This window comes from Chrysemys picta, chromosome 10 (assembly GCF_011386835.1).
Source record: "Chrysemys picta bellii isolate R12L10 chromosome 10, ASM1138683v2, whole genome shotgun sequence".
NCBI lineage: Eukaryota > Metazoa > Chordata > Testudines > Emydidae > Chrysemys > Chrysemys picta.
In genome coordinates this window covers 47,928,887-47,949,078 of record NC_088800.1, presented here as the reverse complement: position 1 = coordinate 47,949,078, position 20,192 = coordinate 47,928,887, and the positions used below count along the sequence as shown (strand labels likewise).

Genomic DNA, 20,192 nt, shown 5'->3' with positions numbered 1-20,192 from the left:
CCCCATCTCTGTCTGTTCAGATTTAGATGTTTGATTCCATTGTAAGTTGTCTTCATGATGGCAGCATTCTTTTCGGTCATCCTTTGTTTTCTAGGACTTTCTTCTCTTCCCTCCAAGTGGGATCCAATCTGAAATGCACCTCGTGCTTCTGTCACAGGGTAACTTGATGGCATGGCCAAATCACTGTAGCCGTCTCTGTCTGACTATTGAGTCTGTAGTCTGCTGGCCTGTGTGGTGCAACATTTCCACATTGGTTATACAGTCTCTCCTATGAATTCCCATGATTCTTCTTAATCAATGCCTATGGAGTGCATTCAGCTCCCTGTTGTGAACTTCCAACATCTGCCACATTTCTGAGACACAGTAGTGTTGAGTAGATAGTAGAGTTGTACAATCTCATTTTAGTGTGTAAATGTATCTTGCTACGCTTCCAGGTGTTTGAAAATGGGGAAACGATCCACTGGCTTTGTTGAGTCTTGCCTTAACTTCCTTAGTGAGCTAGCAACTAGCAGCTATTGTATTTCCCAGGTAGATAAAGTTATCAATTCTTTCATACTCTTCCTATAAATCAGACATCTGCTGGTGTAGACAGCATTCTCTCTTATCTACATGAACTTGGTCTTCTGAATACTCATTTAAAGTCCCACTTATACTCATTCAGAGTTTTTTTAATTCCATCCCGGTGTCCAGGAAGACTGTATCATCCACAAAATCTAAATCTTGCAGCTTATCTCTAGCCCAAACACCACCACCTCAGCAGCACCTGTTGCTCTTCTGAGCACCAAGTCTATCACAATGCAGAAGAGAAGTGCACAACCTTGCCTTATGCCAGCAGCAATCTTAAACCATTCTGGCTCCACTCTCGGCACAGACCCATCATACAAAGCTTTTATCAGATTAACTCTCTCTGCTGGAATTCCATAGTATAGCAAGATCTTCCAGAGGGCTTCTCTGTGGACACTATCAAAGGCTGTCACTTCTCTGTGGACACTATTAGATACAGACCCCCCCCCAAATACTGTCAGATGTACTTGTGTGTGCCTCAAAACTCAGATTCACCCTGTTGTTTCCTAGCTCTGACTTCCACTGCAGCAGAATGCAGCACTGAAGGGATTCATATGTATCTATTGGACTCAGCATCTGTATTTCAAATAATAAAAAAGGGACTTATGAAAGATTGGAAGAGGCTGTTTATGTCTCTGGTTACTGGGAACTCCTGAGAGCAAGGCTTTGAAAGTCAATAGCAAGATTCACTGATCACTTCTGCATTGCATGGGTACCCACACAGCCGTATGAAACTCTCAGGGTCATGTCCCAGCATGCACTGGCTCAGAAACCTGGAATGGATTCTCTAGAAGATGCGTTCTTCCTAAGTCCTGGGCAGAGATCCACAGGGGATGTCCTGCCCTATCATTCCAGCTGATGACCACCCCCGAATTGTGGCCTGCACCATTGTCGCAGCTGGTAATTTCCATGCTGTGATCTAGCTCCAGACCTAGAGGGTGTCTTTCCATCATTGCACCATGGTCTTTTGAGTGTGCCATATTTCAGCCCTACTGCTGCATTAACATGAGCTTTTGAATTTAACTGAGTGCAATAAATAAAATAGTAAAAGACAGATGAGTTCCTTTGAGGAGCCCAATACACTTTAAGAACAGTGAATGATCTAAGTTCCGAAGTGCCTATGGGAGGAAGGCAGGTATTAATCAAAGCACAGAGAGATAGCTAGTCAGTGGCAGAACCAGTAAGAGAACCCAGAAGTCCTAGTTTCGTCCTTAGCCCCTAGTCAATAGTCCCCACATGACATGGTTCTGGCTGTATTACTTAGATGGCAAGCTCTTTGGGGACAGGACCATCTCTTTGTTCTGAGTCTGTACAGTGCCTAGCATGGTGAGGCTGGTGCTCCCTTATGACTGGTGCTCCCTCATGCTACTGTAGTACAAATAAATAACAGCAACAGGGCAGGGCTGATTTCCACATGGCATGTGGACTTGTGTTAGAGTGGGAAAACTTTCTCTCGTGATCTTTATTTTGTCCTGATCACAGAGGCCCTGGAAGGACAGGCCATGCCTGGGCCAGGACACCTGGATGCAGAGTGCTTTTTCACAGTCCCAAAGATCAGGTTCAGGAAATGCTTTTTGTGACAACATGATTTGTGAAAGCTTGCTTAAGTGGGCAACATTGTTTATCCCTGAAGCCACTCGCTGTTACTCGAAATGGCATTGGTTCATCACAGCTAGCAGCTGCTCTCCCTCTCTTCCTGGCCTGCATCAGGGATCATGCCAGCCCTCGAAAGGTCAGCATTAACACAGGGTTCTCATCATCAGGAAATTATTGACAGCAGCCCTTCTTAATACCATTATTCCATTTCCAAATGCTCAGCCTGCCTCACACAGCGGGGACAATATGCACATCAGCCTTCTGCGTGAATGAATATGCTCTCACACAGACTGGGAGCCTGGACACTAACTGCCACGTGTATCTCTCTCTAGGCTGGTTCTTATTTGCAACATGCTTGGCACGCCTGAGTAACACACCTGTCTGTCAATATAAAGAATACAAATGCCATTTGGATGTTAAACAAATTATATTGTAATGGACCCATCAAGAAATGCACATTAAACATGTGATATTATTTACTGTAATCCCTCTTTTTCCTCAGACACTCCTCATGGTATATTTCTGTATCCAATCATTGCCTCTAAATCTGCATTGTAAGCTCGCTGGGGTAGAGACTTTTTTTTTGTCTTGTAAAGCACCTACCCATAATTTAGGTGCTGTATAGATAAATAACTAATGAAAAGCATCAAATGTTACAAAGTATTTCCCCTGATATTTAAAATGTACAGGTGGGGCACTGTGAGCAGATGCCATTCCCAAACGCACTGCACACAGTATGTAAAGTCCAAATGCTTCCCTGCCTGCGGTTTGGCTTTAGTAACACGCAAAAGAGGTATTAGACAACAAAGTTCAGCTTGACCCCTCTCCCCAGGCCTGCTGCTCTTTAGGTTCCTCACTCAGGACTGCTCAGACCACACCATAGGTCCTCTTTCCTCAGGGAGCCACTCCCAGCTGTCTCTAATCCAGGCAAGGTAATGTGCCACCTGTCTCAGGGAGACAGTCCACTTAACCCCTTTCCAGTAGGATCAACTCCTGCTGATGGAATGGAGTGTTTCAGGCACATGCTGCCAGCCTGTTACAGGCACAATACTATTACTCAAATACAAGAGTATATTGGACCTGATTTTGCTGAGCAGGAGCAACTCTCATCACTTCCAGGGCTGGTTTTATGATGTGAACATGTTTGAGTTTTGAAACCCCAAAACTCATCCCACTGGTGTCCTCTCCCTGCTCCAAGCATGGCATTGAGAGGTGAAAGGCTGCTGTGCTAGCTACCCCATGGTGCTGTCTCAAGCCTACATCTGTGACTCTGCACTTAAAAAACAAGCAAGCAAACCCACTCTTCATCCCTAACCCAGAGCTGACAGAACAGAATGGCCATCCAACTGGCAACCCTCTGCAGCCCTCCTGCAGCCTCCTCATAGGCAGATGGAGCACTCGGTCTACACAATGCTCCTCACCATCCAGCCCCACCAAACCCACACTGGCACATCACAGCCAACGCACTGATTCAGGCAGACGTCTTGTCACAGTAACAGCTTCTGCGAAGAGCTGCCTGGAGAAATGCAACTAAGGGGTGGGGAAGTGCTGCCCGCCTGCTGTCTAATGCTTTGGCTCCACCAGCACTGTGACGTTGCACTCCATATGTTTTATGGAAATATGCTAATGAGTGAGAATATAATGTAACTGGAATATGCTTTATGCAAAAGGTCTCTTGTAAGGTATCATTACAAAGCTTATAATCTACTGAGTGTGTTCATCCTCTTTGTATGAATGTATCATTCTTAAAAAGAACAGGAGTACTTGTGGCCCCTTAGAGACTAACAAATTTATTAGAGCATAAGCTTTCGTGGACTACAGCCCACTTCTTCGGATGCATATAGAGTGAAACATATATTGAGGAGATATACATACACACATACAGGAGGATATATATACATACATATATATTGTTTATTAATATATATCTCCTCAATATATGTTTCACTCTATATGCATCCGAAGAAGTGGGCTGTAGTCCACGAAAGCTTATGCTCTAATAAATTTGTTAGTCTCTAAGGGGCCACAAGTACTCCTGTTCTTTTTGCGGATACAGACTAACACGCTGCTACTCTGAAACCTGTATCATTCTTGTATCTAAAACTAGAAATATGAAGTATTACTCTGAGGTCCTATTGTAATTATACAAAGTATGAGCCATTAATGGTGGCTGAGGATCTTGATGGCTCCCATTGACTAGGACAATTGGTTGTGAATGGGTGTATTTAGCTGCAAGCCTTCCTGTGTACATGACATGGGTAATGAAGAATGAGGTCTTACAGTGACATGTGACCATGTCACATGATACTGGAATCCATCTTAAACCTGGTGCTTTTCCATTTAGAAGGAGGGGTGGGTACCCAGAGAGATGAAGGATTCCCGCCTTGTGCCAAAGCTATAAAAGGGGGTGGAGCAGGACAAAGGATCTGCCAGTCATGAGAAATCCCCTAGTTACCACCTGATCTGGAACTAACAAGGACTGTACCAGGGGAAAGGATTGGGCCCAGACTAGGAAGGAGTCTAGTCTGGGAAAGAAGCTTATTGGAACATCTCAGAGAGTGAGATTTACCTGTATTCAGTTTCTTAATGTATTCAGCTTAGACTTGTGTGTTTTGTTTTATTTGGCTTGGTAACTTACTTTGTTCTGTCTGCTATTACTGGAACCACTTAAATCCTACTTTTTATACTTAATAAAATCACTTTTGTTTATTAATTAATCCAGAATAAGTGATTAATATCTGGGGGAGCAAACAGCTGTGCATATCTCTCTATCAGTGTTATAGAGGGCGGACAATTTATGAGTTTACCCTGTATAAGCTTTATACAGAGTAAAACAGCTTTATTTGGGAGTTGGGTGTCTGGGTGCTGGAGACAGGAGTACTTGGTGAGCTGTTTTCAGGTAAGTCTGCAGCTTTGGGGGCGTGGTTCAGACCCTGAGTCTGAGCTGCAGCAGGCTAGCGTGTCTGGCTCAACAAGCCAGGGTTCTGGAGTCCCAAGCTGGCAAAGAAAACGGGCCCAGAGGTAGTTTTAGCACATCAGGTGACAGTCCCAAGGGGGTCTCTGTGGCCGAACCCGTCACAAGCACAATGGTTAACTGCTTGTGATAAGGAGATCCCAAGCAGAGCAGATCAAAGGCAGAGTTGCTGGCATAGGCAGAGAGTCACAGAGGTATCTAACGCCAAGGAGGTCACGCGTACAAAGCCTTCCACGTCACCCTGTAGTGCGATTGACTCAGAATTCCCAGGCCAACAAAAACATTGTGACAGCTCCAGGAAAGCTGGGTAATTGCAAGCTTCTTTATGCCAGAGTCAGGTTGCAGTTACACTAGGGAAAGAGCCCCTGAAAGCAGATTTGAGTTTAACAAGGAGAAACCCTCCAAACAGTGGACAGCCACAGAATTATTTCAGGGAAGTTCTAGCCTTTGTTAGACAGTAGGTCAGATGGTGCCCAGCCTTATTACACAGGAGGGCCACATAAACCTAAGCACAGCCTTATATGGGCCAAACAGATTCCTTATATTTTAATGAGATTTAAAGTCACCTGCATTGATTTTTATTTTATGTTCAGCTTGTTTTGTATGTATTTAAATAGGTTTTTTCTATGTACAGTATAGTGTGCTGAAGCAGGCCACGGTCCTTATGAAAATGCTCTGGTGGGCTGTGTACGGCCCGTACGGTGTAGATTGGGCACCCCTGGACTAGATGATCACAGTGTTCCTTTCTGGCCTTGGAATCTATGAATCCAACGGGAAGGTCTAAAGCACACAAGCGTAGGAATGGATGGAAACTCAGAGTTAAAGGAACTCCAGGATAACCTTAACTCTGCTCCCAGAAACCTGCCTCCTTATTCACCAGCCACATAAGGAATACAAGTACTGCAGTGACTGTTGCTGACATTGCAGACTGGGGCACAATTCTAACTGCCTGTTGATGGGAGTTGGGTATCCAGTTTCCTTGGGTGCCTTTGAAAAGCCCAAATACCAAGGCTAACGACACCCACAGGCACAGGGAACCCAATCACCTGTCATGAGGGGACTCTATTGGGAAGGTGTGATGGGGACTGGATAGCTCTTTGCAGGAGGCTGTTTGGCCAGGAAAGAAGCATGCCCCTGGGCAGTGATACATATAGAGCAAGTGGGTGGTGCACAAACTAGTATGGGGCAGCGTATAGCAGGGGGAGATGTGGTTCTGATCACCCTCACTGAAGACGCATGGTGGGATGCTGTATTATAATTAGGACCAGTGTGGGGATGTTGAGTGGAATGCCCATTTAGAAGGGCTCCATAACACGGGATAAGGGAACTCAGCAAAGGTTGAAAAGAAAATGATCCAAGTTTTCAGGTCAGAAAAGCCACTTAACTGAAGAGGTGACTCTGATAGTAACAAGTCACAAACAGGTTGTTCCACCAAACTGGTATTCCTTGTTCGGAGTCAGGTTAAAGTTCAGGTTTTGAATCAACTACCCCATCAATGCAGCAGAGGTACCTGTGCCCAGATGGAGAGAGTCCCCTGTCTTGCAGCAGTGTCATGGACCCACGGGCAGTTAGCAGGGTACTGGAGCAAGCCAGAAAGGGTTAACCATGAAACAAATGCTGCCTGAAGTCCCAAAAGCTGTGAGTAAAGAGGCGTGTGTCAGCCTGCTGCCTGGCTAAAGATGAATCAGGAGCCTTTGTCTGAGGACACTAATGGGAAATGACTGGAGAGATGACATGCTGGGATGGCAGAATTATCAAATATGATTAGCTAGCACATGCATTCACACAGGGAAAGCCATTAACCTCTGCAACCAGAGTAACTGCCCTCCTCCTCCAGCCCCTCCCCAAAGCCCTTTAGAGTGCGGTGGATCTACAATGCATAGATTATTGCCATGGGGCTTGTGATGGGACCGATAGGATTTCTGCTCCCCTTAAGGAAGGAGATGAGATGCTGATAGTTGCACTGACCCTTATGTCCAGATCTGCCATACCAGGGAGGGGAAGATGCTGTTTTTCTCCCCCCAGCCCCTGTCTGGAACCAAAACAGAAAGCGCCTTTGAGGAGTATGTTTCTGAAGGTCTAGGCACACAATCTCAAGCTGGATGGCTTCTGATTGGCAGGCCTGCTCACCCTCTACACTGCAGCACTGAGACACTCCAAGAGCCGATGGACCACCCTATTCTCTTAATTCCACCTCTGCTGTGGGAGGAGTTTGAGGTGGCCCTGATGAGCTTTGCGACCAGGGGCTGCTAACAGGGAGTTTCACAAGGGAGTTCTCCAGGTGAAGGAGGAGCAATACAGCACCCTTTTGGGGACCGTGTGCTGTGGCTGGCAGTTGGAAGGTTTGAAAGCTAGAAGCCTCTGGTAAGTGGCTGAGCCTTCATCAGTGGGCGGGGCATTCATACAGGCCAGGGCTTTATAAAGCAGCGCACAAGCGACCAGGGGCTGCTAACAGGGAGTTTCACAAGGGAGTTTGGAAGGGGAGCAGGAAGGGGGCGAGGGTCCCTTGCCAGTTCCATCTGTTTTCTCTTGATTCCCCTTAATACCTATAAAGCAACTACATTCATAACTTTTTGCTTAAACAACCCTTTCAGGTGACAGGGGGCTGCAGACGGGAGTTTGACAGAGGGAGGCTTACGATGGTTAGGAAGACCCGCAACACCTGTGCCAGCACTGCTACTGTCTCCTCCACCTGTGCCTGTAGCCAGACAGAGTGCCTAAGCATGGATGCCTCTACCCAGATCCTGGTGTGGTTTTGCAAAGACTGTAACTTGCAATTTCCACTTACTGATATCCAGGCTGGGGGGACCATCCAATGTGAGAGGTGCCTGCTGGTGGAATCTCTCAGGCAGCAGGTGGGAGAGCTACAGGAGGAGGTGGCTAGGTTGAGGAGCATCCGTATCCACGAGCAATTCCTCGACAGTGTCCATGTGGAGACAGCTGAGGTAGCTGTCCCAGTACACAGGACTGCTGATACACCACTGGTGGAGGAGGAGATGGCTCAGGGTGGACACTGGCAGCTGGTTACTTCTGGCAGCAGGCAGTGCTCCACCCTTGCTCCGAACCCTCCTGCCGTGGTTATAGGTAACCGTTATGCTCTTCTCGATACAGGAAAGAAGGAATCACTCCCTACAGTAAAGGAGGAGAAGCCTCGTACCCCTAAGGCTGGAGAGTCTGCTGCCACCACTGCGAATAGGAAACGTAGGGTAGTGGTGGTCGGAGACTCTCTGCTGAGGGGGACGGAGGCGCCCATCTGTCGCCCTGACATTTCATCTCGGGAGGTATGCTGCCTGCCGGGGGCCCGTATCCGAGACGTTATGGAGGCATTGTCGAGGATTATCCAGCCCTCTGACTACTACCCCATGCTACTCATCCATGTGGGCACAAATGATACTGCGCGGTGTGACACTGAGCGGATCAAGAGTGACTACAGGGCTCTGGGAGTACGGGTGAAGGAGTTTGGAGCGCAGGTGGTATTCTCTTCAATTCTTCCTGTCAAAGGTAGGGGCCCGGGCAGAGACAGATGCATCATGGAGGTGAATGCCTGGCTGCGAAGATGGTGTCGCCAGGAGGGCTTTGGCTTCCTAGACCACGGGATGCTATTTGAGGAAGGACTGCTAGGCAGAGATGGCGTTCACCTTTCGAGGAGAGGAAAGACCCTATTCGGACACAGACTGGCTAACCTAGTGAGGAGGGCTTTAAACTAGGTTCGACGGGGACAGGTGAGCAATGCCCACAGGTAAGTGGGGAACATGGAGACCGGGGAGATGGGTCGGAAACAAGAGGGAGTGTGGGCTATACTGGCAGAGAGAAAGGAGAGTCAGGACAAAACTGGGAGGAAAGATCAAACCAGTATCTTAGATGCCTATATACAAATGCGAGAAGTATGGGGAATAAGCAGGAAGAACTGGAAGTGCTAATAAATAAATACAACTATGACATTGTTGGCATCACTGAAACTTGGTGGGATAATACACATGATTGGAATGTTGGTATGGATGGGTACAGCTTGCTCAGGAAGGATAGACGGGAAAAAGGGAGGAGGTGTTGCCTTATATATTAAAAATGTACACACTTGGACTGAGGTAGAGATGGACATAGGAGACGGAAGTGTTGAGAGTCTCTGGGTTAGGCTTAAAGGGGCAAAAAACAAGGGAGATGTCATGCTAGGAGTCTACTACAGGCCACCTAACCAGGTGGAAGAGGTGGATGAGGCTTTTTTCAAGCAACTAACAAAATCATCCAAAGCCCAAGATTTGGTGGTGATGGGGGACTTCAACTATCCGGATATATGTTGGGAAAATAACACAGCGGGGCACAGACTATCCAACAAATTCTTGGACTGCATTGGAGACAACTTTTTATTTCAGAAGGTTGAAAAAGCTACTAGGGGGGAAGCTGTTCTAGACTTGATTTTAACAAATAGGGAGGAACTCGTTGAGAATGTGAAAGTAGAAGGCAGCCTGGGTGAAAGTGATCATGAAATCATAGAGTTTGCAATTCTAACGAAGGGTAGAAGGGAGAACAGCAAAATAGAGACAATGGATTTCAGGAAGGCAGATTTTGGGAAGCTCAGAGAGCTGATAGGTAAGGTCCCATGGGAATCAAGACTGAGGGGAAAAACAACTGAGGAGAGTTGGCAGTTTTTCAAAGGGACACTATTAAGGGCCCAAAAGCAAGCTATTCCGCTGGTTAGGAAAGATAGAAAATGTGGCAAAAGACCACCTTGGCTTAACCACGAGATCTTGCACGATCTAAAAAATAAAAAGGAGTCATATAAAAAATGGAAACTAGGACAGATTACAAAGGATGAATATAGGCAAACAACACAGGAATGCAGGGGCAAGATTAGAAAGGCAAAGGCACAAAATGAGCTCAAACTAGCTACGGGAATAAAAGGAAACAAGAAGACTTTTTATCAATACATTAGAAGCAAGAGGAAGACCAAAGACAGGGTAGGCCCACTGCTTAGTGAAGAGGGAGAAACAGTAACAGGAAACTTGGAAATGGCAGAGATGCTTAATGACTTCTTTGTTTCGGTCTTCACCGAGAAGTCTGAAGCAATGCCTAACATAGTGAATGCTAATGGGAAGGGGGTAGGTTTAGCGGATAAAATAAAAAAAGAACAAGTTAAAAATCACTTAGAAAAGTTAGATGCCTGCAAGTCACCCGGGCCTGATGAAATGCATCCTAGAATACTCAAGGAGCTAATAGAGGAGGTATCTGAGCCTCTAGCTATTATCTTTGGAAAGTCATGGGAGACGGGAGAGATTCCAGAAGACTGGAAAAGGGCAAATATAGTGCCCATCTATAAAAAGGGAAATAAAAACAACCCAGGTAACTACAGACCAGTTAGTTTAACTTCTGTGCCAGGGAAGATAATGGAGCAAGTAATTAAGGAAATCATCTGCAAACACTTGGAAGGTGGTAAGGTGATAGGGAACAGCCAGCATGGATTTGTGAAGAACAAATCATGTCAAACCAATCTGATAGCTTTCTTTGATAGAATAAAGAGCCTTGTGGATAAGGGTGAAGCGGTGGATGTGGTATACCTAGACTTTAGTAAGGCATTTGATACGGTCTCGCATGATATTCTTATCGATAAACTAGGCAAATACAAATTAGATGGGGCTACTATAAGGTGGGTGCATAACTGGCTGGATAACCGTACTCAGAGAGTTGTTATTAATGGTTCCCAATCCTGCTGGAAAGGCGTAACGAGTGGGGTTCCGCAGGGGTCTGTTTTGGGACCGGCTCTGTTCAATATCTTCATCAACGACTTAGATATTGGCATAGAAAGTACGCTTATTAAGTTTGCAGATGATACCAAACTGGGAGGGATTGCAACTACTTTGGAGGACAGGGTCATAATTCAAAATGATCTGGACAAATTGGAGAAATGGTCTGAGTTAAACAGGATGAAGTTTAACAAAGACAAATGCAAAGTGCTCCACTTAGGAAGGAAAAATCAATTTCACACATACAGAATGGGAAAAGACTGTCTAGGAAGGAGTACGGCAGAAAGGGATCTAGGGGTTATAGTGGACCACAAGCTAAATATGAGTCAACAGTGTGATGCTGTTGCAAAAAAAGCAAACATGATTCTGGGATGCATTAACAGGTGTGTTGTGAGCAAGACACGAGAAGTCATTCTTCCGCTCTACTCTACTCTGGTTAGGCCTCAGCTGGAGTATTGTGTCCAGTTCTGGGCGCCGCATTTTAAAAAAGATGTGGAGAAATTGGAAAGGGTCCAAAGAAGAGCAACAAGAATGATTAAAGGTCTTGAGAACATGACCTATGAAGGAAGGCTGAAAGAACTGGGTTTGTTTAGTTTGGAGAAGAGAAGACTGAGAGGGGACATGATAGCAGTTTTCAGGTATCTAAAAGGGTGTCATGAGGAGGAGGGAGAGAACTTGTTCACCTTAGCCTCTAAGGATAGAACCAGAAACAATGGGTTTAAACTGCAGCAAGGGAGGTCTAGGTTGGACATTAGGAAAAAGTTCCTAACTGTCAGGGTGGTTAAACACTGGAACAAATTGCCTAGGGAGGTTGTGGAATCTCCGTCTCTGGAGATATTTAAGAGTAGGTTAGATAAATGTCTATCAGGGATGGTCTAGACAGTATTTGGTCCTGCCATGCGGGCAGGGGACTGGACTCGATGACCTCTCGAGGTCCCTTCCAGTCCTATAATCTATGATTCTATGATTCTATGATCTGCAGAAAGAAACAGCATTTGGGGCTTATGCACAGGAACACAGTCATTTTGCTGCACACTGGATCTTCACAAGCAGGGGAGAAGATGTGCAGCAGGAAAGAAGAGTCAGAGAGTTTCTCATCAGGCAAGGCCATAGCCAGGATCCCCTAGGCAGGAACAAGGGCTCTGCACTTCCCTACAGTAAAACTTTAGGCACCAATCAAGGATGGGAGGGAATCAGGGGAGGCAGTCCTGTGATGGCAAGGGGGAGATAAAGCTGGTCTCTGCAGCCCAGAGATGCTCTAGAGGTGACCTTCAGCAATCATTGTGGTATTATTCTTCTGTCAGAGGTGGGTCAGAACCAAGGCACAAGATCCAACCCCCCCAAATTTCTGACTGTTTCTAATTCAGATCTGAACACTGTTGCTTGAGTCCCTACTGTTTACTTTGGGGTGGTGAAAGCTAGAATAGGGCGGTGGCTGTGGACAGTGTTAAGCTGTTCTCAAGGAAGCTGACTGCAGCTAGAGAAGACTAGGTTTTGCCATCAGCTCAGAAGATGACCATGATTCAGCAGGGAGCTGAAAGCACCCCAGTCTAAGAACTGAGTCTGCTGGAAGATCTAAGCTACCAGAGGAATCATACTCAAATCTGGAGCCAGGCAATGCATTACAATCCTAAGGTTCCCTAGCTGGGCTGAGTTTCGAGCACCTGGCTGGTGGGATCAGGCAGTAGTGCATGAGCTGAAGCAGTGTGAAGCTGGGCCAGCATGCACCAAACAGAAGGCTCTGCCAAAGCTACCACAAAGAGATAGCATTTAGGGGCACAGCCTGGAATGAGAACTGCAATGTGGAATAGATGTATCATTCCAATCACAACAGAAAGGGGGCTGGCACCCCAGAGCCTAGCCCCCAAGTGAAATCAGTTTGACAGGTTTCACTCAGGCTCCTGTCTGTGGATATCCCAAAGATCCCCACCCAGTTGGCAATGACTGTCTGCTCAGGAGATGTGGCTGTTACTCATGGGAGAGGGGACTAGTAATCAGGACTGAGGTGTGCTGGCAGAGCTGTATGGGCATCATTTCAGACTTAGCCTTGATTAGTGCCCTAGTAAACTGCCAAGCAAAATGCCACCTACATGATTTCTCATTGCATGCGTATTTACAGCCCTGTGCTCTAACTCATGCCCTGCTTGGGTACTCAGGTTAAGTGATGGAAAGATATACAAAGTCTGATTAAAGGAAAAGGGGGGAATTCCCTTTGTGGATTCATTTTATAATTTGATTGCTAAGAGCAAGACCATGGCTGCCAGGTGTGACTCACTTAGGGATTTGCACAGCCCTCACTGCCCTTCCCCCGCCCCTGCATGGTGACATCTATTCCGGCCCACTCCTCTCACTGCTGCCTGTAGTGAGGTACAGCAAACTCACAAGCATACCCTCAAGACTGGCTCTTGAGCCCTGTCAATTCTATCCCTGACACTGATTGCACCCGAAACGAACACAGTCTCCAAGTCACCACTGAGGATCAAAGCAGCAAAACATAAGAAGGACCAGCCCTTTAATAAGCTGTGTTGGCAGCTCTAAGGGTATGTCTACTCTGTAACGGAACACCTGCAGCAGGCCCATGTCAGCTGATTCGGGCTTATGGGGCTTGGCCTATGGGGCTGTAAAATTGCAGTGTTGGTGTTTGGGCTCAGGCTGGAACCTGAGCTCAGGAACCCCGCAAAGAGGGAGGGTCCCAAAGCCCAGGCCCCAGCCTGAGCCCGAACAACAACACTGCAATTTTATAGCTCCACGAGCTCAAGCCAGCTGACATGGACCAGCCATGGGTGTTTCATTGCCGTGTAGACAGACCCTAACTCCACTTCCTCCATGAGAAGGAAGAATTCTGTGACTCCATCCCCTTGGGAGGATCCCATGGCGGAAGAGAGGCAGTCAGCAGGAGCCAGACCTCCAGCTGGGAGCAAAGTGCCTTGTGTAGCGCTGGGTGGAGAAAGGGTCATCCTGGTTTGGGAGGATTGCGAGATTCCAAAATTGGGTTTTGTTCCCATTTGGAACAAACATAAAACATTCAAAATTCTCTGCGAAACAGCTGCCCAGAGCCCTGATAGACCACAGGGGGAATGGGGGATGGGGGGGTGGGAGAGAGTTGGAGAGTGTGGGAGCCAGGCAAGAAGTGAGGAGACTGGGAGCCCTGGCTCTTGGGCCATTTGCCCAGTGGGCTGCTCCAGAGCCAGGGACCCTGGAAGCCCAGGTTGCTGAGAGCCACAGACCTGGCAGCTGAGATTCCCAGGGCTCTGGGCATCTGGCTCCATGGCAGCTCAACAGACCAGCTGTGGAGGAGCAGGGCAGGAAAGCAGGCTGACATCCATCAGAAGCCTGGCTGATTTCTCTCAAAATCCCACTGAACTTAGCCTGTTCCTGTGGAACATTTCCATTTTGATGACTCGGCAGATTCCAATGGAGAAAATGTTTCATCAAAATGTTTCTGACCAGCTCTAGGCTTAAGCTTTATCTAAAGGCCCTAGGTGATGAGTCAGAGCTGGTGAACCAGTCTTTCTAGGTGCTATAGGGCTCTCATCACTGTAGGATCTGAGCACCTCACACCCATTATTATCCTCATAGCCCTCCTGTGAGGAAGGAAGGATTATCCCCATCTCAGAGGTGGGGACCTGAGATACAGGGCAGAGTAAGGCAGACCTTGCCCAAGGTCACAGAGCAGGTTGGTGATTGAACCACTACTGCTATCAGTGAATGGAGTTACTTCTTTTGCTCAAGTGTTGGCCCCTGGGATCCAGGGGGCGAAGAGAGGCATTATAAGCCTAACTCCTACAGTGGTTCTCAAACTTTTTTTTTCGTGGACCACTTGAAAATTGCTGAGGGTCTCGGCAGACCACTTAATGATCTTTCCAGCCAAAATGCCTGGGGCTGGACTCCCACTTAGGCATCATAATAAGGGCCACACTTTCACACTGCTTAGTCCCCAGTAGTTCCCATTGTGATGCTGATGAACAGATTGTCTAAAGGGTTCAGCGTATGGACCCAAAGAGTGAGATCTTCCTAAAATCTGGCCATGTACTTTTGGTGGCCAAAACTCACCAGCTGGAAACTAATAATAATTAGGGGAAGGAAGATACAGACGAAAGTTCTGGTTTTCTTCCTTGTGTGATTAATGCTGTTAAATAAATGTATTTAGACATCTGGTAAGGAGGGCTGCAATACATATACATACCCACCAGCTGGGCCTTAATTCCAGCTCCTGCCAGACACGGCTCAGTCAAGGGGAGATGCAGGAATTAGGTTGCAGCACAGTAAAAAGGCTGGGGACAAAGGGAGACAAGGAAAAAGGGAGGAACAAACGCTTTACTAGCACTGATTCCATTTCTAAACTCCAGGCAGCACTACCTTTGGCACCAGCTCCGTGCAGCATCCTCACTGTAAGACAATCCATGTCGTATCTTTAGTACTGCAGCACATGGCTCCCTTCTCCATTCTGGCAGGAGCAGGAATACTTAAAGACACACTGGCCCCCTACCTGGGGATATCCTTGGTTGGTGACTCGGAGAACATCGAATGCCACCATGGAGGGGTCTGGAAATGTGATGGTGGTTAAATCAATCGCAGGAGAGGCAGAGGGCCGCATCTTCATGGCTTTTCTGTGATGGGAGGGAAAGACTGGTCAGGTATTCTGCGAGACATTTAAAGATGGTAGGTGACTGCTCTGTATCTCTCGATTTATTCACAAAGAATGGACATGGACTAGTGGACTCTGCTATACTCTGGCAGATAATATTCAAGGTGTGCCCAGCTTAGAAGTGAGTTAGTGCTTTCTTGGCAGGGTGTTACCTGTGAATGGAGTGCATGTAACATGCAGATTGTGGAAAGGCAATAAAATGTGAAGCCTTCACAGATATTTTCATAGTCAAAATAGAACCGTGCTTTAAATCCTGCTCAGGGGTGGCTCCAGGCACCAGCGCATCAAGTGTGTGCCTGGGGCGGCAAGCCATGGGGGGCAGCCTGCCGGTCGCCGTGAGGGCCGCAGTCAGGCTGCCTTTGGCGGCATGCCTGCGGGAGGTCTGCCAGTCCCGCGGTTTCCACGGCAATTTGGCGGTGGGGACGTGCTTGGGGCGGCAAAATACACAGAGCCGCCCCTGATCCTGTTCCTTCCATTCAAACCCTGGCTCCCCCCAGTAGAGTGTGTACAATACATATCCTGACACTTCCAGCACACCTCTGAAATATGTTCTTGTGCCCATGCTAGCAGCTGCTGGGCTCCTTTGTTCCAGTGTGATTGTCAGGGTGCCCCTTGCCCCCTACTCACCTGTATGCATTAAAGTTGTTCACCACTCTGGCAATGGCTACGATAGGACCTTGGGGATCTGCTAGAGGATTCTTCATTCCCTGGAGGAAAACCTAAAAGCCAAGGAAAGAGCAAGGTTAATACCAAGCACCCGTGAGCGGGCATGGCATCACCTTGGTGGAGGGACAAGGGCACAGCCTAGGAACACAATAATGCAGCCAGCCTAGCACAGACTGATCTTGGCATAGCTCAAAGGGGACAAAGCTCAGCCAGCCCTTGGGAATCATGAATTGTGCTACACCATGCTCAACAAGGTGGGGCTGGAGAAAGCTCTTTTTGGCAGGTATAAACTGTGAAATGAATTTGAGAATAGCTTGTTAGATTCCTACTGGCAGCTCTGAGCTGCTCTCTTTTTCCAAGCCCCTCTGCCCATCTCTGTCCTAGCTGAGTGCACAGTGAAGTGATACAGATAGTGTTGTGACATCATGAGCACTTTCATGGCAAGAGGCTATCCTGTCCCGATTTCAGGATTATGATTTCACTGGCTTGCAGTGCATCAGCACTGCTGCATGCAGGGGCCAGCACTGGAACAGCAGGGGGTGCTACAGGGCAGGATGGACACATATGGGCTGAGCTGGACAGGAATGTAACAGCAGGGCTGGGTTGAGGGGCACAGGCAGAGTAGTGGGTGGGAAGCCTGCCCAGCACCCACCCACGCTCTACACGGCTCTTATAATGGCACATCACTTTCACGAGCACCCAATTCAGCCAGCAACTCAGCTGCTGGCTGCCATGCCCTGGCAACTCCCTGCAGGCATCTCCCCACAAGGTCTGCAGAGCAGACTGAGGACAAGGTGCATTGTACCAGTGACAGCCCCACTCCAGGGGATTAAATAACCCCACACTGAACCACTCAGGCTTGGGCTCAGGTGTACTCTGCTATCTGCTCCCTACTGCCCTCAGCGCAGCCAGAAATGTTCACTCAACGCTGCTCTGCTCAGTCAGGACTTGCCAGAGAATGAAGGACCTGAAACTGAGGGCCTGCTCACAAGCCTCAGTCAAGAGCAGAAACAGACTCAGAAGGCATCAGAGGCAAGGAAATAAATTTGGAGACATATGAGCACTCATGAAAACAACAGTGCCACTGCAGGGTTCTAGAGCACAGTATAAAAATCTATACAGAATAGAATAGATCAGGTGAATTTGAAGAGCAGCTAGCCAAACACTCAAAAACTAACAGCAAAAAGAAGAACAGGAGTACTTGTGGCACCTTAGAGACTAACAAATTTATTAAGCTTTCAGTCCACGAAAGCTTAATAAATTTGTTAGTCTCTAAGGTGCCACAAGTACTCCTGTTCTTCTTTTTGCGGATACAGACTAACACGGCTGTTACTCTGAAAAACTAACAGCAATTTTTTAAAAAATACATCAGAAGCAGAAAGCCTACTAAACAATGAGTGGGGCCACTGGACGATCAAGGTGCTAAAGGAGCACTCAAGAAAGACAAGGCTGTTGCAGAGAAGCTAAATGAATTCTTTGCATCAGTCTTCACTGAAGAGGATCTGAGGGAGATTCCCACACCTGAGCCATTTTTTTATTGAATCATAGAAAGATTAGGGTTGGAAGAGACCTCAGGAGGTCATCTAATCCAACCTCCTGCTCAAAGCAGGACCAACCCCAACTAAATCATCCCAGCCAGGGCTTTGTCAAGCTGGGCCTTAAAAACCTCTAAGGATGGAGATTCCACCATCTCCCTAGGTATTCCAGTGCTTCACCACCCTCCTAGTGAAATAGTTTTTCTTAATATCCAACCTGCACCTCCCCCACTGCAACTTGAGACCATTGCTTCTTGTTCTGTTTAGGTGACAAATCTGAGGAACTATCCCAGAGTGAGGTGTCATTAGAGGAGTTTTGGAACAAACTGATAAATTAAACAGTAATAAGTAACCAGGATGAGATGGCATTCATCCAAGAGTTCTGAAGAGCTCTGGGTGTCCCTAAACTCTGACTGCCAGAAGCTGGGAGTGGACGACAAGGGATGGATCACTTGATGACTGCCTGTTCTGTTCATTCCCTCTAGGCATCCTGGCATTGGCCACTGTTGGAAGACAGGATACTGGGCTAGATGGACCATTGGTCTGACCTGTATGGCCGTTCTTATGTTTTTATGAGGGTGGAAGTGTGTTCCAGTGGTTAGGGCACTAGCCTAGTGCTTAGGAGATCTGCGCTCAATTTCTCCACCCCCAACACTGTCAAAGGATGTGATTTCCAAATGGGTCATTGGGGAATATCCACGCTTCCTTTGGTAAGGCTTAAAGGGCTCCAATAAAATAAGCATCAAACCTAAATCTTTGACCAAAAACTCAAACTGAACTAAACTCAACATTAGGAAAACTTCAGTTAACTCCTTAAAAATGCCTTTTACTTACGTTATGTGTCTCTTATCTTTCAAGCTCTGGACAGGACCAGAGACACCAATACAGAATTCTATTTTATTCTATATAGGTTCTTATGCCACCCACATCACTGTAGCATCTGAGCACCTTGTATTAAGTGACGTGACTCACATCTGTCATGTATCATTTACTCTCCCGCATCCTTTCCCCAGGGGGAGAACTTTGTGTGCAGAGGAGTGTTTTGTTTTGGTAGGGTTTTTATATTTGGACATGCCACTCTTTGTTTATACCAGAGCAGGCAAGAATGAAGATGTGCACCTGGTCCTTGAAGAGGAAGGTGGTGAGGTTTGTGCTGGTCCTTAGAAAGGCCTGTTCTCCAGGTATTTCTAGTTCAGTTGGAGAAAGGAAGAATGGTGATATATATGCTGAAGGCTACCCGCTAACTGCAGCCAACTCTCCTTGTGAAATCTCAGTCCCTCGGGAGGGCTCCCCTATGTTTATCCGCTGTGTTATATTAGCTAGAAAGTCAGTGGTTATTAACAGGTCTCATTGAAAGATCAGATAGTTTGGAGAGAACTTAGATTTTAGGCATTCAGCTAAACCATACCTTATGAGGGTTGCTCATTGCTACTAACACACAGACACCTTGTTCCTATTGTGGGCCATGCCGGCATCCCCTCCTCAGCACCATCCATCCCTCTCCTATCTTCCTGGCACAGGCCTTACCTCCAAGCCGGTGTAATTCATTCCAACATAACGCGGGATGAGGCTGCCTTTACGAACAAGCGTAGCGTACAGACTTGTCCCCAAGGGGTCCTTCTTCCTCGGCTGTTTGAGGAGGAGACAAAACCACAGGATGGAATGAGTGCCAGACTATAAAACAAGAAGCGTTGTGTATATAAATAGTCTGGGCTGCAGTGTGGTGGCACAGAGCTGCCATAACTGACAATAAAGCAGCAAGTGATAATTAAAGCTCACTGTCCCCTGGAGCCTTTCCAATAAGATCAATATAATAAATCATTCTGCTTTTGCATTTAAATATTTAATAATCTGCATACACAATGGCCACTAACTTCCTGATCCTTCTTGGGGTGGCGGGAGGCGGGGGAGGGGATGGAGAAGAATGGAGAAAAAGAAACATACTTGTATTAGCTGAGAGGGGTGTGATTTTTTGGCTGGGGTAAAGTGAGTTTGTGAGGCCTCAGTTCCACCTACAGTTACCTGTGAAACTTACTTAATTGGGACCTTCCTGCCAGTCATTCAAACAATAAAGCATGGCACCCACATTATTCTGTGTTGTATTTTTCTGTGAGTCTGCAATGGGTCTGAAAACAGGAACAAGGCTTATTTGAGAGGAAAACAGGATGATCCCTTGACGGCCGTGTAAATATCTGATATTTCAGAGGATGCAACTTTAACTCACAAAAAATAGCTGAACAGCTCTTGTGCCAGGTTAGTCTTTCTGGAGCTGGGTGTCTTGTGGTTAGGGTGTAGGACAAGCGCAGTCCATCTGAGTGCCAGCCCCAGTTCTGATACTCACTAGCTATGTGACCTTGGGCAAGGTTATTTACTGTAATCTCTCTGGGCACATATACAGCAGAGCTACCTGGCATGCTACCTGGCATGCTGTGTGGCCCTCACAACAACCTTGTAGTACACCAGGCATTCAC

The 20,192-nt window shown here is 47.0% G+C and overlaps 1 protein-coding gene across 17 annotated transcripts in view; it reads right to left on the bottom strand.

The window, feature by feature from the left end:
- Positions 1–20,192, bottom strand: part of CCDC33 (coiled-coil domain containing 33) — a 323,029-nt gene that overhangs the window by 166,560 nt on the left and 136,277 nt on the right. For all 17 annotated transcript variants that reach the window (XR_010591116.1, XR_010591117.1, XR_010591115.1 and 14 more), the window contains 3 exons: positions 19,249–19,350; positions 16,148–16,239; positions 15,362–15,482 (listed from right to left, as the gene is read on the bottom strand). Coding sequence is in view for 14 of the 17 variants with exons in the window: in XM_042851567.2 (XP_042707501.2) it covers positions 15,362–15,482; positions 16,148–16,239; positions 19,249–19,350 (315 nt within the window). In the remaining 3 variants the exon portion in view is untranslated. The remainder of the gene's footprint in view (positions 1–15,361; positions 15,483–16,147; positions 16,240–19,248; positions 19,351–20,192) is intronic.